This window comes from Notamacropus eugenii, chromosome 7, assembly GCF_028372415.1.
Source record: "Notamacropus eugenii isolate mMacEug1 chromosome 7, mMacEug1.pri_v2, whole genome shotgun sequence".
Classification (NCBI taxonomy): domain Eukaryota; kingdom Metazoa; phylum Chordata; class Mammalia; order Diprotodontia; family Macropodidae; genus Notamacropus; species Notamacropus eugenii.
Genome location: NC_092878.1, coordinates 125327681 through 125344531, shown reverse-complemented (window position 1 = coordinate 125344531; position 16851 = coordinate 125327681). Strand labels below are relative to the sequence as shown.

Here is a 16851-nt window from a genome sequence, read left to right as displayed (position 1 = left end):
TTAAGAGAATGAACCCCGAAATGATCATATGCCCACCAAGCCCCCAATTTTTCCTCCCATTCAAGCACAGCTGAGAAACAAAACTCCATTATCCAATCCTTATTAACAATCCAAACATATTCCTTTCTTTCTTTCTTTTCCTCTTCTTTTTTCCTCCGTTTCTCCTTTCTCTCTTTTTCTCTCCTTTCTCTTTCTTACCACTTCTTTTCTTACCTTCTCTTCCCTTTCTTTTCCTTCTTTCTCCTCTTTTCTGCTCCCTTCTGTCTCTTCTCTTTCTCTCCCCTCTTTTACTTTTTTCCTCCCTTTCCTTCTCCTCTTCTCAAAGTACTTTTTCCTCACTTACTGGAAGTGAGGTGGGAACCAACCAACCTTTTCGTAGTTTTCTAACACTGTGAAATAATAATAAAACTGTTATGTGGTACTTGGGTTTAGCCTAATATCTTTTTGGTTTGGTCTTGCCTTAAATAGGGGGAGTCTTCCTGCAGATTAAAAATCCACTCGAAGACATCTATAAAATCTACTGCTATCACCATGATGAGGCGCACACTATGCTCGAGTCCTATGAAAAGGACGAAGAACTAAAAGAGCACATGACACACTGTATCCAGTCCTTAAAGTAAGTCCTTTTCAAATGATGATTTCCATCCACTGTCAGTTGCCTAGCAGGGAACATTTTAAATGGATGTAGATGAAAGGTTTCCTATAAATCCTGTGTTTTATGAGGCTTGCTGGGAGCTCTGCTTTGCGTTCCTTTTATGAAAAGCTGACAAGCCAGGGGCCATGATTACTTTTTTTCTTTTTTGGTTCAAGGGGAGCTAAAAATAACACACAAAAAAGATCCTCTCTTGTTTTCAGGGCCCTGTGGAGATGGAGAAAATGCAGTATCAAAAAACAAAATGTAGTGACTCCCTTCCTTATAGCCTTTGCTACTTACCTGTTCTTTCTTTCTTTTTTTGAGTATAAAGCACATCATTTCTGTGTGATAACTCTTAGATGCTGGGATACTTCCCTTATTTCCATAGGCTTATCACACTTTACTATCTCAGCACATGGCTGGTATGGGAAATATTGCCCAGAGACCAGCCAGAATTTATCCCTAGTGTTGTTCAGTCATTTTCATCATATCTGACTCTTTGTGACCCCATTTGCGGTTTTCTTGGCAAAGATACTGGAGTGGTTTGCTATTTCCTTCTCCAGATCATTTTATAGGTGAGGCAAACAGGGGCAAACAGGGTTAAGTGACTTGCCCAGGGTCACAGACCTAGTAAGGTTTCTGATGGCACATTTGAACTCAGGTCTTCCTGACTCCAAGTCTGTTGCTCTACCCACTACCCCACCTACCTTCCCTTTACACTAGTGAGGAACTACTTTTAAAACATCTCTTCTAGACCCAGGCTCAGCCTCTTGGTTAAGAAATAGCTGACATCATTAGCTCCTCCCGTTGATCATGAAGTGCTTGCATTCCCTCTGTTTATTGCCCAAACAATGATCGTCTTTTTTTAGCATTAAATTATTTTCAGTTATTTATTCCATCAAACAACATTGCAATCTATTTATCTCTTCTGTTCCCTATCAGAATAGATTAAAAACACACACACAAACATATGCACACACACACGCGCGCACACACACACACACACACACACACACACACACGAAACCCAGAATTCCCCTTGACCCTAACAACTAATTTGTTACTGCAGTTATATCTGTCTCTCCCACTCTGATCCTTCCTGTGCTTAGCTATCAAATTGATCATCCTAAGGCATAGAGGCCTGATCATTTCATCCCCCTTTTCAGTACATTTCAGTGGTTCCCTAGCACCTCCAGGTCATGTTACCCAGTTTCTTCTGGAAAGCCCTTGGGGTAGACAATTCAGCAGACTAGTGAATCAGAAGGCTAACTCTCCAGAGCTGGAAAAGGCTAATTCACTAACTTCACAAGGCAGCTCCACCTCTTAAGCAGTTCTAGGACAAGGCATTTATGGTCAAAAGATCCTGCTAGGTTCAAATCCTGCCTTCAACATATAAATTTGTGACCATGAGCAAGTATTTCTATCCACAAAAAGGGAATAATACTGATACTACCTATCTCATAGAGTTCTGAGGGAAGAACTTGGTAAACATTAAAACATTACATAAATATGGTTGTTGTTGTTTATTGTTATTATTATCATACCTACCTCCTTGTAATGTTCACCCGTTGATCTTAGCTCTGTCCCTTGCCATTGAATGGATAAACCTTAGTCATCTTTCATAAAGACTCATAGAATCTCAGAATCCTATGAATTCTAATGATCATTCTGTGGAAGGTAATTCAGAGAATATGTAGTCCAACCCATACTTAAAGAAGGAACTTCTTCCATAATATCTTAAGTCTTCTCCAAGTTAAGAATTCCCAACATCTTCAATTGATCCTTAGATAACATGGTTTTTAGTGTCCCCATTATCCTGGTCATCTTTTTCTAAATATGCTTCTCCTTTATCAATATCTTTCCTAAAAATGGAGCACCTCAGTAGAGGTTCTAATCAGGGAAGAATACAGCAGGATGATCATCTCCCAGATTCTAGAGCTTATGGCAGCCCTTTCATTCAAATACATCAAGAGGGTTATTATGCCTTCTCTCCCTCCTCCTTCCTTCCTGAGTATTGTCTTCTTTGGATTAAAATAACCCTGGTACTTTCAACTCATTCTCACAAGGCATGGTTTTATATCCTGTCACCACTTTTTTTTTGTATTTTAAACTTAAACACAAAATAAGAAAAGAAAGAAGAAACAAATTTAAACACTGAAACTTAAATCCAAAATAAGAAAAGAAATAAAAACATTGCCATGTGCACAACAGAACATGAGAGGATTTGAAATACACTGCAATAAATTTCCATTTCAAGAGCCTATATAGTAAATACTACACATTGTGTTCTGAGTTGTCCATCTTTTCTTTACTTCCTCTTAGGTTTTATTTTCTTCTTTGCTTTTTGCTTTGTACTTTTTACTTTGTTCTTTTTCCCCTTTCCTCCCTTCCTCCCCCAAGAAGGCTACAATTAAGCACGGATCTATACATACATACACACATATGTATACATATACATATGTGTGTAAATATACACATTCATATATACATATACACAAACATATAGAAATACATTTGCATGCACAAACTTATACATAGGTATCTATAATCACAAACACATAGATTCATATGCATCTATGTAAGACAGTATTATACCTGTTTGTATTTTGTTTCTTTTTTTTTTAAGCCAAAGAAAACAAAATTTATTAAAGATTCACCACGTTGGGTTGGCTCTTAAGGAGCCTAAGCATTTGTGACACTTGTATTCACAAGCGAGCCAGATAGAATCCTACTAGACAGAGTCTGAGCTGGATTGAATCTGAGCGCCTTCATGGAGGCAAGATGGGACTAAATACAGAAAAGACTGTAGGAGGGATCTGGGGTGGGGGGGGGGGGGAGGGTGATCTAGTACTCCAGGATGATGGAAGGAGGGGTTTAGGGAGGGTCTTGAGGAGAAGTCCAAAGAGGGAATCCAAGGAGGGTCAAAGGCTGGAAACTATCAAGAGATATCAGACAGTGGAGGGTTTGGGTGGGAAGCAGGTGGGGCAATCCAGAGATCTTGATAGGGGTGGTATGGGAATGAATACAGATCTTGATGGGAGTGGTCAGCAGCCTGGGGAAATGGGGTTTTGATGGGATCAAGGGTGGGGGATGCAACAGACACCTGAGCAGAATGTTAATGAAAAACGCTTGGACTTCCAGAGACTGCTGGAACAAATGGGAAGATTAGATTTGAGGAAGAAAGGCCAGATTAAGTGAGAAAATTCAAGGGGAGCTCAAGGAGGCTCCCTGGGTCTGAACCCCATCATTCCCCCCTCAAACAGATTGAACCCAAATTCTTTTGGAGTAAAGGGCAAAGGTCTCAGTTTCTGAAACTGCTTCCTGCTGGCAAGGGGCGTAGCTGTTCCTGCCTTGATGGGTCCTGTTCAAGGGTTCAGAACGTGGCCGGTGCCAGGTCTAGTGGGCTGGAGACCTTGGATTCAGACGGAGGTTGATATATATATATATATATAGCCTGGGCTGTCATCTGGAAGTTGATGGCTTGCACTCTGGAAAAGACAAACCTGGCAAGGAGGTTATGCAAACACGCACCAAACAGGTACAAAAGGAGTATGAAGAAAAGACAGTTTCCCTGGCATAAAAGATAATTTCTCTGGAGAGAATTAAAGATGACTGTGGCAAGGCCAAAACATAGAAGGGCATGATTGATAGGGGAGTTTTGGCTGTCAGATATCCCCTTTCCTTCCAGATTGTGCCATGGGTATGTAGAACAAGGAAAGCATATTTTGAGCAAATAAAAGCATCAACTGGCCTTGGGGTCAGGTCCGAAGGAATGGGTTAAGACTCCCAAAGCCTGTCCTCTCCTTTCATCAACATACAGAGTGCAAGGTTTTCCCAGATTGGGTAGGGCTAGTGATGGGGTGGTGGTCAAATTAGTTTTCAAAGTCTCAAAAACCTGGTCTAAGTCAGTGCCCTGAATAGGGGCATAAAGGGGTTTAGCAATAAAACCAAAATTAGGAGTCCAGAGTCTACAAAATCCAGTCATGCCAAAAAACACTCGAACTTGTTTCTTAGTAGCTGGAACGAGGATAGACAGGATTGTCCTTTTTCCTTCTGAGGTTAAGGAGAGAGAGAGGTGGGCCTAGGTTCATGGTCCAGATACCTTATGGACTGGCATGCTATCTGGACTTTGTTCAGGGCTTCTGTGGCAGCAGCCAAAGAACCCACCTGGGTGGGGCTACAGATAAGAATATTATGCACATACAGGATTAAGCTACTGCCTGCTAGTTTCAGGTGCCTTAAATCCCTTCCCAAAGCCTGGCCAAATAAATGAGGGTTATCTCTAAAGCTTTGGGGCAAGACTTTCCATGTTAGCTGATATGGACTTGATTCCCCAAGAAAAGTACAATTAAAAGCAAAAATAGTTGTGAGCATTCTCCATTAGGGTTTTTTGGAGGAAAAGATTGCAGTGTTACATGGAGATGAACAGGGGATGAGGAGTCTATACTTAAGAAATCGTTCAATTAAAGGTTGTAGTCCTTCCCAGGTCTCAGTCTTAATCAGATACTGGCTGAGATGGGAGAACACTTTAGGGTCTGGGAGGCTAACAATGCCTGGGGTGGCAGAAGTAGCTCGCCCTGGAATTCCCAGATCCCAAACAATTGGCTCAACTGTCCCACACTCTCAAGCGAATGTGGGGAGATTTAGTGAACAGAGGGAAGAAGGAGATGGGAAGATTAACTAGAGAAAATTGGCTCCCCAATTTCACCACCAGGTCCCTTTCCAGCAAGGGGGCAGGGTCAGAGGAGGGCACAAGGAAGGAGTGTTTAAACAACAGATCCTCAAGTAGGCTGGGAAGGGGTTATGTCTGGAGACATTCTTTAGTTTCCCCTTCAATGCCTATGACCTGAGGGGTCAAGGGACGGGTAGGGCCAGAGTAACTGTTTAAAGCAGAGAATTTAGCCATGTTAAAGTGGGTATCCTTACCTTCAGCCTTCATTTTTGCCCAGGGCTTAGTGAGAGAGGTGGAGAAAGTGGGAGTACTGCCAGCACCCAGGCTTTTCCATCATTCCAAGTCCTAAGAAGACTGGAGGACAGAGTACTGGGGGGTGGCTCCACCACTTTTCCAACCTGAGGGACAATCTTTCCTCCAATGTCCCTCTTTGTCACATGGGCAGGGTTCTACAGGCATTGGTTCCTGGGGCTCCCTCTGGGGGGGGGGCGCCCTGGAGGGGCACTCCTCAGACCAATGAACCTCTTTGTGGCAATGAAAGGTGGTTTCCCCACTGCCCAAGTAGCCATGCTTCCTCCAAGGGGGTGCCCTGGAAGGGTGCTCCCTGGTTCTTTTCCTGGCCAAGGCAGTAGCCAAGAATTGAGCATGCTCCCTGGCCCTGGCCCTTCTCCTTTGTTCTCTCTCCTCTGCTGCAATGAGGCCTCTGTTGTTAAAGACTCCAAAGGCCATCTCCAGTAATTGGGCTTGAGGTGTTTGGGGTCCCATTACCAATTTCTGCAGTTTCCTCCTAATATCTGGGGGCAGACTGATTAATAAAATACATGCTAAGGATTGCTTCCCCTTCTATGGAGTCAGGTTCCAAATTTGTATGCTTTTTAATAGCTTCTACTAGCTGGTTCTCCCTGAGTAATTTCCCAAATTTTTTGAAAATTTACTTGTTTTTGAAATGCAGTTTTTAGGCCTTCTAACAGGCAAATTACCATAAGGTCTCTCTTTCCTCTGTCCTCACTCTTTTGATAATCCCATCCTGGGTCACTAGTGGGAACAGCAGTTGCTCCTGGGGGGTATTTTGTAGCATCATTGCTAGCCATATGATTCCCAAACTTTTGGGTTTGCTCCCAGAAGAGGAGGACCTCTTCTCTTCAACTGTAAAACAGGTATAAAAAAGAATATGTAGATCATTCCAAGAAATTGTAGGGATATGTCCCTAAAACTCTCAGCAAACCTAGTGGGGTCTTCAGAGTATCTCTCTAGTTTCTCTTTAATCTGGGTGAGATCCGAAAAAGAGAACGGAACATGCGCCCTGGTTGTCCCACTGGGTGGGGTAGGCACTTCTCTCAAGGGAAACAGCCCTGACGGCCCAATGGGGACAGGCGCTTGTGGAGGAAGATAGGAAGTCCCACTTCTTGTGAGGGAGGGGCTGGGGAATACCTACTGAACTGGATTAGGATGCAGGGCCAGGGGATCTGGCTGGCTGGGGGAAACATCTGCTGGTACCTGAGAAAGAGTAGAGGTAGAAGGGGGACATGCCCCAGAGAGTGCCATGGAGGCCTGAGTGAGTATTGCCATAGCTAGAGGGGCTGCAGAGGGAGGCACCTCAGCAAGCCCCATGGCTAGGAACTGAGTGGGGGTTGGGAATGGAGATAGGAGAGAAGGTGAGGCCAAGACCCTAACGTCCAGTTCACCCCTATTGTCCTTTGGTGGGGCGGCTCTGGCTATAAGCATCTTACAATCTTTTTTGAGAATGGGGTCCTGAGAGAGTTTGACGAAGGCCCTGATGTAAGGTATTTCTATCCATTTTTCCTTTTGGAGACAATATAATTCTAACTGTAAAAGAATATTACATTGTAAGGTCCCAAACATGGGCCACACTTCGTTGTCCTTCAGGTGATGCTGAGGCCAAAGTGTGTTGCAAAAGAACAACAACTTTTTCTTTTTAAGTTCTTTAGAGAAGCTAAATTTTTTCCAATTTTGTAAGAGACAACCCAAAGGTGAATTCTTTGTAACTGATGAAGTCTGCCCCTTACTTGGCGTGGGGCTGGAAGTTCCTCCCTCCTTAAAGGAGGACATGGGAGTTAGCCTTGAGATAAAAAACAAGAGGACAAAAATAACTGAGTTTTCCCTGATTTCCTTGCACCCAGGAAATCCAGAGAATTGAGCACCCACTTAACTGACGTTTCCCTAACCTCCTAGCACCCAGGAAGTTCAGACGATTGTGCTTTGGAGGGGTATGCCCAGGTCTACTGCCTCAAACACAATCACTGGACCAACAACCTGAGTCTCTAAATCCCTAGCCCAGAAAGTTCAGAGACTTAGGCACATGCTAAAAAAGTAACTGAGTTTTCCCTGATTTCCTTGCACCCAGGAAATCCAGAGAATTGGGCACCCATTTTTGGAGGGTATGCCCAGGTCCACTGCCTCAAACACAATCACTGGACTGACAACCTGCGTCTCTAACTCCCCAGCGCCCAGAGAGTTCAGAGACTTTGCCTGATACTAGGACCTGAAGTCAGGTCCAAAAATCCACTTCCAAGGTGCTTGGAGAGCAAGAAGGGGATAGGGAGAGGGGGAGGCTTACTTACCTTCCAGTTTTAGCAGAAGAACTTGAGATTAGCTGCTTTTCCCAGTCAGGGAACCATAAATGATGAGGTTTCGAGGTGATGGGACCCCAAAATACCCCCAGTCCAGGTTGTGCTCGAATGAATTCGACTCAAGCCTTCTTAAAGCCAAAGAAAACAAAGTTTATTAAAAATTCACCATCTTGGGATGGCTCTTAAGGAGCCTAAGCAGTTGTAATGCTTGTATCCACAAGCAGGCCAGATAGAATCCCAGCTAGACAGAGTCTGAGCTGGATTGAATCTGAGCCTTGTATTTTGTTTCTATGAAGATACATTTTTCTAAGTCCGCCAACTCATTTCCCACGGCACAGCAATATTTCCACCTTATACTTTCTTTTTAAATAGTCTAAAACAATATTAATACTGCTGACATATAGTATAGTTTCCCTATTTTTTTTTGATTAAATCTACTTCAGCTTTAACTTCCTCTGAGACCATGATTACTACCCTTTCTTTTTTTTTTTTTTGCTAATAAATATTACTCCTGATCTTTATTTTATGTTTGTGTGTATCTCTTATTTCTTGCCCCTCCTGACTCCTCAACTTCACCTCTTCCCATTACCTTACTCTCCTATTACTTAACCTACCCCACTTCAAGGATCCCTCTTTTATCCTCTCCTTCCCACCCTTTCCCCTTGCCCTCTTGTTTCTGTCTGAATTTGGGGCAGCTAGCTGGTACAGTGGATAGAGCACCAGTGCAGGAATCAGGAGGACCTGAGTTCAAATCTCACCTCAGACTCACTAGCTGTGTGACCTTGGGCAAGTCGCTTAATCCCAATTGCCTCATCCTGGGTCTGATGAATATCCTGATGAATATCTGGTCACTGGATTCAGATGGCTCTGGAGGAGAAGTGAAGCTGGTGACCTGCACAGCCCTCTCTCACTCAAAACAAAGTCAAGCGCAAGTCATGTCATTATTTCTCTGATGGCGTGGTCCTCTTTGGTAATGGATGAACACACACACACTATCTGAATTTAGAAGACTTTTATAGCCTTCCAAATATATATGTTGTTCCCTCTTTATCCCATTCCCATTAATCGACGCCTTCTATACCACTTCCCTTATCTTATTCCCTCACTCTCTTATTTACTTACAAATTTAGAAGATTTCCCTTCTAAATGTACATATTGTTCTCTCTTTCACCCATATCTGATGTGAGTAGGGTTCCCTTTAACAATCCCTCCCCTCCCTATCCCCTTAGCTTTTTATTTCTTTCTGAATTTAGAAGACCTTTATACCCTCCTATATATGTATTATTCCCTCTTCCACCTATTCCCTATAAGAGTAGGGTTCCAGAACTACCAGCCCTCCTCCCTCATCTAATTCCTCTGTGTTAGTTCTTCTGGTTGCATATCATTTGTATAAGATAATTACTCCTTTTCACCACCCTTTCATTAATCACTTACTCTAAGAGAGGAAATTCTCAAAGTGAACAGGGTAACTGGCAACCTGTAACCTGCTGGCCATTATAGCTGCAGGCTAGTTAAGAGAGTAGACTACCTACTCCATTTTTAGACTATAAATGGGATAGCTAGTCTACTATCTATTTGTATTTCTAGGGTAGACCTAGAAATGGGGGAAGAGATCAAACATTTATTAAACTCCTGCTGCATGCCAGAAACTGCTAAATAGTTTTAAAATATTCTTTCATTTTACCCTTATAACAACCCTGGGAGGTAGGTGTCATTATTACCTTCATTTTACAGATGAAGAAACTGAGACAGATAGATGTTACATGAGTTGTCCAGGGTAATACACCCAGTTGCCTGCAAGGACTTTTATTTGGAGGAGGGGGGCAGATAAAAAAGAGAATAGCTCAGCTGGGTATATAAACCAGCTCGTTTGACTCTGAAGAGAAACCTTTCCTGCCAGAATGGAACATCAGACAGCACAGTCCAGTATCTTGACCTCAGTGGCAGTCAAAAGCTTTTGTTAACCCTAAGACTTCCTTGAGTCTGTGTGAGTCACTGGAGATCACATTTCAGACCTAATTACTTTTCAGGTAATTTTCAGAGGGCATGAAATAATTACTCTAAATATTGCCAAGAATCTCAGATGTCTAGCTATCATCATTTCTGATTTGAAGGAATGATTTCTAATGTGGGAAGTGGACATTCTACATCTGCAGGATTAGGGAAAAAAATTTATTGGGAAGGAAAATGTTTTCAAAACAAAGCAACTTGCAAGAAAGCTATTTCCCCAAAGCATTCTTTTCATGAAAATAGAGCTCTTGATGAATGATACTGGGCTGTCCAAAGGCTGAGTGCAGGGTCCCTTTTGTCATTACAAACACTGACCTTGATCAAGCTGAACTCTTGAGTGCTGAGAAACTGGTTTTACAGGTTTATGGGAAGCAACAAGCCTGGTATAGCCCAAGGGGATGGTTTCTCTTGCCATCTAATGAGCCACAGCTATTATATCCTTCTGGCTTTTCCTAATAGCTAAATAAAGGAGGTCACTACTGCCAAGTTCTAATCAGTGCTAGGTCCAGCCTTAGTTTTTCAGCACTGCACCAAGATTGGTAAAACAACATGAATTAAAATGATATGCATGAAGGAGTTGAGTACTGGATTTTCAAGAAATCCAGGCTCCATTCCAATCAATCAAGTATTTCTTCAGCATATCCTATCCTTAAAGCATAGTAATGATAGGAATTTAAAGATATATAAGATATGGCCTCTGCTTTTAAGGAACTGATAATCTCCTTGGGAAAACTAAACACAAATAGGTAAAAAGTTCAAAAACACTGACTAAGGAAGCATATGTTAACTTAATAAATGGGTAACATTTTTTATTGTTCAGTCATGTTCAGTCATATCTGACTCTTTGTGACCCCATCTGGGGTTTTCTTGACAAAGATACTGGAGTAGTTTGCCATTTTCTTCTCCAGCTCATTTTACAAATGAGAAAACCGAGGCAATAGGGTTAAGAGACTTGCCCACAGTCACACAGTTAGCAAGTGCCTGAGGTCAGATTTGAACTCAGGAAGATGTGTCTTCCTGACTCTAGGCCCTGCATACTTCCCACTGCACCACCTACCGACATTCCTTTGACTTTGGAGCTGGCTCATAATGTAGTCCGTATTCAGTCTATGAGTTCTTGGGAGACTTTCTATTTTTTAAGAATTATAACGTTTACTGGGACAGTAGAAAGCATATTTATTTGGAGTTAGAGGGGCTGAGTTCAAATCCATGTTCTATCACTTAATATCTTTAGGCAAATTGCTCCCTGGACTGTAGTTTCCTCATCTGTAAAATAATAAGGTTGGACTCAATGGCCTCTAAGTATCCATCCAGTTCTCAATGTATGAGCCTGTAATTATACCCTAAAATGTAGATAACTGGGACTTTTTGTGCTTTGTCTTTTCCTGTTAATCTTGGGGCTTTCTTATTGTCCTCTGTGTTGGAAGAGTGGGTAGGAAGAGAATACACACCTTAAGAGTCACTCACTCCTGTGCCTGGGGGAGACAGGTGGTAGACCATTGAGTTCAGGAGCTCTGACCTGCAGTAGGGCTAAGATCAGGTATCCATTTTAAGTGGACAGCTAGGGGAAACCAGGTGTCATAGTTGAAGACCTGAGTCTGGAAGAACTGAGTTCAAATCTGGCCTCAGACACTTACTAACTCTTTGTCCCTTGGCAAGTCAGTTAGGCTCTATTTGCCTTGGTTTCCTTGTCTGCAAAATAGGGATAATAATAGGACATACTTCCTAGGGTTTTTGTGAGGATTAAATGAGCTAAAATTTGTAAAACATTTAGCCCAGTAATTGGTATACAGCAAGCATTCTATAAATGTTTGTTATTATTAAGTCTGCTACCAGTGTGCAGAATTCAGGGGATCTAAGGACCACCAGGCTAAATCAGAAAGGGTGAATTGCCCAAGGTCAGTTAAAACTTTCATACTGATCAACACTGAGATGAGAGTCTGTGTGGCCACTGGACTTATAGGCCAAGTAAGATAGGAGATTCAGTCTCAAAAATTAAAATATAAAAGTTACTATGTCTATCTCCTACCTAAACTTTGAATTTGGAATCAAGAAGACTTGGGGTTGAATACTACCTCAAATACTTACTGTGTGACCTTGGGCAAGTCATTTGATTTCCTTAGGCCACAGTTCCCTCATCTATAAAATGAAGGGGGTTAGACTTGACCTGAAAGGTCCCTTCCAATTATAAATAAATCCAAAATCTAGACAGATCAGCACAACCTGGGGAGAGCATTACAATTGACTATCCCCCTTCAGAGAAACTTAGAAGATTTTCTATTCTCTTGAAGGAAGGTGAAGGACTAATGATAATGCCCACACGAGAGTATACCCACATACCCAAACACACCTAACCCATAATCTATGCACACCTATGCATCCAGCTCCAAATCTATGCTCCTATAAAAATGATTTCAAAGTACCCAGAAACTTTAGGGAAGAATTCAAACATGCAATTCTCAGTGACTGATTTTCCAGAACATTTGAGTCCCAGTACTGGGCAAAATAAATTCTTTTCATGAGTTTAGGTTTTTCCCAAGCTGCCCCCTGTACGGTGTGGGAAGAAGAAGAAATCCTCAAGAAAACAACCCAGCAGCCACTGTACTGAATGCAGATACAGGGAAGGGCAGCCACTGTATTGAATGCAGATATAAGGAAGGGAAAGGGAACAAACCTTTATTCAGCATGCGTGAAGCACTCTGCTAAGTTCTGTACAAATATTTTCTCATTTGATAGTCACAGCAACCCTGAGTTTTGTTCAGTCATTTTGCAGTCATGTCTTACTCTTAATGACCTCTTTTGAGGGGTTTTCTTGGCAGAGATATAGGAATGCTTTGCCATTTTCTTCTCCAGCTCAGTTTACAGATGAGGAAACTGAGGCAGACAGATGTTAAGTAACTTCTCCAAGGTCACATAGGTAATAAGTGTCTGAGGCCAGATGTGAACTAACTAGAAGCTTCAACTAATTCAACAATGCTTTTCACAGAAGTTACTTTACCTGTTGAAGATCAAGTTAGTCAGCTTTTTAAGGATTAATTAACTATATGCTTCCGGTCTCTCTATGGCAAAATAGAAAGGGGATAGGAAGTTAAATCACTGTCAGAATCTCTATCAGCTATCTCCTTTTATTTTGCTAAAGCTCTCTCTTGTCATATGAGGCCCAAGTATACCTTGAGGGAATTTCTCAGTTCTCTGCCTTCCTAACCATACAGATAATATTAGAATTTTAGTACCCAAAAGCCTTGGGAATAGGAGACTACTGTATTTACCTATTTCCCTTACAAGCACAATGACTCACCAGACTTAAAACATGAACATGTTTATTTAAAAGTCAAAGGAAAGAAATAGGAATAATATTGGAAACCCAGTAAAATAATAATACCTACCAGTTCATGTCCCCTTTCTTCACTCAGTCCTTCATTTATAATATGAATTTGAATAGGATTCTAGTAGCAGGAACATCACTGTTCCCTCTGGTTTTCTAAGTGGGCTACTTTTCTTGCTATTTAGTTATTACATTTTTTGGTTGTTTCTCTTCGACCCAGGAACCCTGAGGGTCTTCCCCTCCCAGTTTGATTTTTTTTGTAATTAAAGGGGCATCCTTAGAGTAACTTAAAGAAACCTATTCATTGAATGGGTGTACCTCACTCAAAGTGAAAATGAAAGGGCCAGAGTCTCCCATTGCATCCTGGGCCACCTCCAGTAGTCCTGATCAATATCAGGCTACAGAATCCAGATGGCTCAGGAGAAAAAAGTGAGGTTGGTGCCCTTGCACAGCCCTCCTTCACTCAAATCAAAATCAACTGCAAGTCAAGTCATCATCCTGATGTCATGGTCGTCTTCGAGAACCAAGGACAAACACAACGACAACAACAACTTTTCCTGTAATGCTCAACTCAATTTGTTTTCAGCAGATACACCCATAACAAATCTCTTTTGCCATCTTGTTCTGCTTCTCATGCTTCTGGCAACTTTTCTGAGTGCCATGCAGTTGGTGAAGTCTCTGTTAACACCTAGCCTGTCCTTTTCATTGTCCCTTCTCTGCTCATAATTCTTGTAGCTACAGTCTCTACAATCTCCTTTAGCTTCCAGAAGCTGGCCATTATTACCCAAGAACCAGCTCTCTTCCAAAAACTCAGCTCTATTCTTGGTCTTTTTTTTACACTGTGACTCCCTTAGTCCCTTGTCTAACACAAATGTGGTTTCCCAGATAATAATGGGAACGGGCATAGGAAGCTAAATTATGATTAGGGTCTATCAGATAGTCTACTTTTCACTTTCTTCAGGGTCTCTCTTGTCATGTTGGGCTTAAGGATACTGTGGAAAATTTCTCAAGAGAGGAGATTCTTAACTTTATTGTGTGTCATGCATCCCTTTGGCAATCTGAGAAAGCCTATGGACCCCTTTTCAGAATATTTCACATAAAACAAAATGCATAGACTTACAAAGGGAACCAATTTTGTGTGTGTGTGTGTGTGTGTGTGTAGTTCATGAATGCTAAACTAAGAAGTCATTCAATACACTTGAGCATATAAAGGCGAATAGTCTTTTTTTTTCAGTGAAATACAAAGCAAGGCTCTTAGTTGAGAGTGTAGAGGGAAAGGAGGCCATGGGACATTTGTTAATAAAGGATTGGAAAAACCACTGAGGAGAGTGGGAGAAGAAATTAAATTGTTGTTTTTGTTGTTCAGTAGTTATCAGTCATATCTGACTCTTTATGACTCTATTTGGGGTTTTCTTGCAAAGACGCTAGAGTAGTTTGCCATTTTCCTCTCTAGCTCATTTTACACATGAGGAAACTGTGACTTGCCCAGAGTCACACAGCTAATAAGTATGTGAGGCCAGTTTTGAAGGAATTAACTAAGGAAATCTGAAAGAATCAACTGGTCGCAGTAAGGACCTAGTTGAGATAATTAAGTATAAATTTTTTTTGGACCCAGGCAGCATGATTTTGATTTTCTCCAGTTTCATTTAGCAGTATTTGAGTAGTAGTGAAGACAGGAGAAGGTGGGAATAATCCGAGTTTGAAGCTTGACAGGACAAAATTTGGGGAGATATGAAGAAAAAGACTGCTCAGTTATAGGAGGAAAGAGAGGGTGCCTAGAATTTGATGGAATGGGGCTCAATCCCCATTACTTAGAGTTGAGGGTTTTTTTTAAACCATTGAGGCTGCTTCTGCATTCAAGAAGTTTTTTAAAATTAAAGATTCTTTTGAAAATCATGAAGTAAGCTCCTACCTATGGTTTTTTTTTTTTTTTTTTTTTAGCTACATCACTGCCCATACACTCTTCATCACCAGTTCTTCCGAGGAAATGCTTTTCCTGTCTCCATCTTCCAGACACTTTTGCTACAGTCATATTTTTAATGCATCTTTTCCCTCACAGTGGAAAGGTAGTTTATAATAAGGAGTTGGGAACTAAGTACATTTCACCGTGCCTGTCCCACACTGTATTCATTAATGTAGCTGACAATCTAGAGAAGTTTTTACTGCACCAGCCAATATTTAAAGTCCCTGTCCAGTATTGTTTTCATTCCCCTTTCCATATTCTCAAATAAGAGCAAATAATTATCCTCAAGAAAGTATTGCTCATAAAACATTGGTCAGCTATGAGACATGCTGAAGATTTTTTTAAATGCTCATGGTGATAAAAGTTTTATTTAATTCCCTTAACGCAAAAAACAAAAAAATGGATAGAACAACTTTGTCCAAATTCCATACTCCATCTCCCTCCAACATTTTCCCCTGGCTCTGGTTGTTCGAACAAGTTTTAGCTCTAACTGTAACTTTTTCTAAAACATAAGATCAGGGGAAAAAAATGAAGGCATTACTGTGCCAATGCTATTACTTCATTCACTGTAGCTTCTGCTTCAGACAAATCTTCTGGTATCTCATGTAAGAAATTTTTCATATTTTATTGATAATAAAGTTTCATTTTTACATCAATATCTCTCTAAAATGCCTGAAGTACAAATAGGGAGATACTTTTCTTTCTTTTTGGAGAGTAAAAGGAACTGCCTTTTCATTCACACTCTGAAATGGGTTTAGTCCTTTATTTCTCAGTGAATACCCCGTTCACCCCCTTGTTCTATATGCAGTCCATGAAGAGTCTTTAGCAAATAGAAAGAAAGAGTGGGAAAACTGGGGGTGTGAGAGAGGGACTAACAAGGAAATTCTTATTTCTATAGGGAAGAAAGGAAATGGAAGGAAAGAAAAAGAAGGGATGAAAAGGGAAGAAAGAAGGGGAAAGAAGAAAGGAGAAGGAAGGAAATCAAAAGAAAGAAAAAGGAAGGAAAGGGAAGGAAAGAAGAGGAAGCAAAGAAGGAGAAAGGAGAGAAGGAAAAGGAAGGAGGAAGGAAAAGGAAAGAAGGAAATGGATAGAAGGAAAAGGAAAGAGAAGGAAAAAGGAAGGAGGAGGGAAGGAAGGAAGGATGAAAGGAAGGAAGGAAGGAAGGAAGGAAGGAAGGAAGGAAGGAAGGAAGGAAGGAAGGAAGGAAAGAAGGAAGGAAGGAAGGAAGGATGGAAGGAAGGAAAGAAGGAAGGATGGAAGGAAGGAAAGAAGGAAGGATGAAAGGAAGGAAGGAAGGAAGGAAGGAAGGAAGGAAGGAAGGAAGGAAGGAAGGAAGGAAGGAAGGAAGGAGGGAAGGAAGGAAGGAAGGAAGGAGGGAAGGAAGGAAGGAGGGAAGGAAGGAAGGGACGGAGGAAGGGAAGGAAGAAGAAAGTAAGGGAGGGAGGAATGACAGAAGGGAGGAGAAAGAAAAACAAAAGGAAGGAAAAAAGACAAGAAAGAAACAAGGAAAAAAACAAAATAAACAGAAACAAATCCAATCTACTATTACTGTTTCTTTACTTCCCTGAAAAAAGTATCATCTCAATAGAAGCCAAATTGGGCAATTGTTAATGACAGAATTTGCTTAAACTAGGTGTTTAATTAATTAAACACCTT

At 41.3% G+C, this 16851-nt stretch overlaps 1 protein-coding gene across 2 annotated transcripts in view; it reads left to right on the top strand.

Annotated features, from left to right (window-relative positions):
- Positions 1-16851, top strand: part of ARHGEF38 (Rho guanine nucleotide exchange factor 38) — a 128910-nt gene that overhangs the window by 58109 nt on the left and 53950 nt on the right. For both annotated transcript variants that reach the window (XM_072623060.1, XM_072623061.1), the window contains exon 4: positions 469-616. In XM_072623060.1, the coding sequence (XP_072479161.1) occupies positions 469-616 (148 nt within the window). The remainder of the gene's footprint in view (positions 1-468; positions 617-16851) is intronic.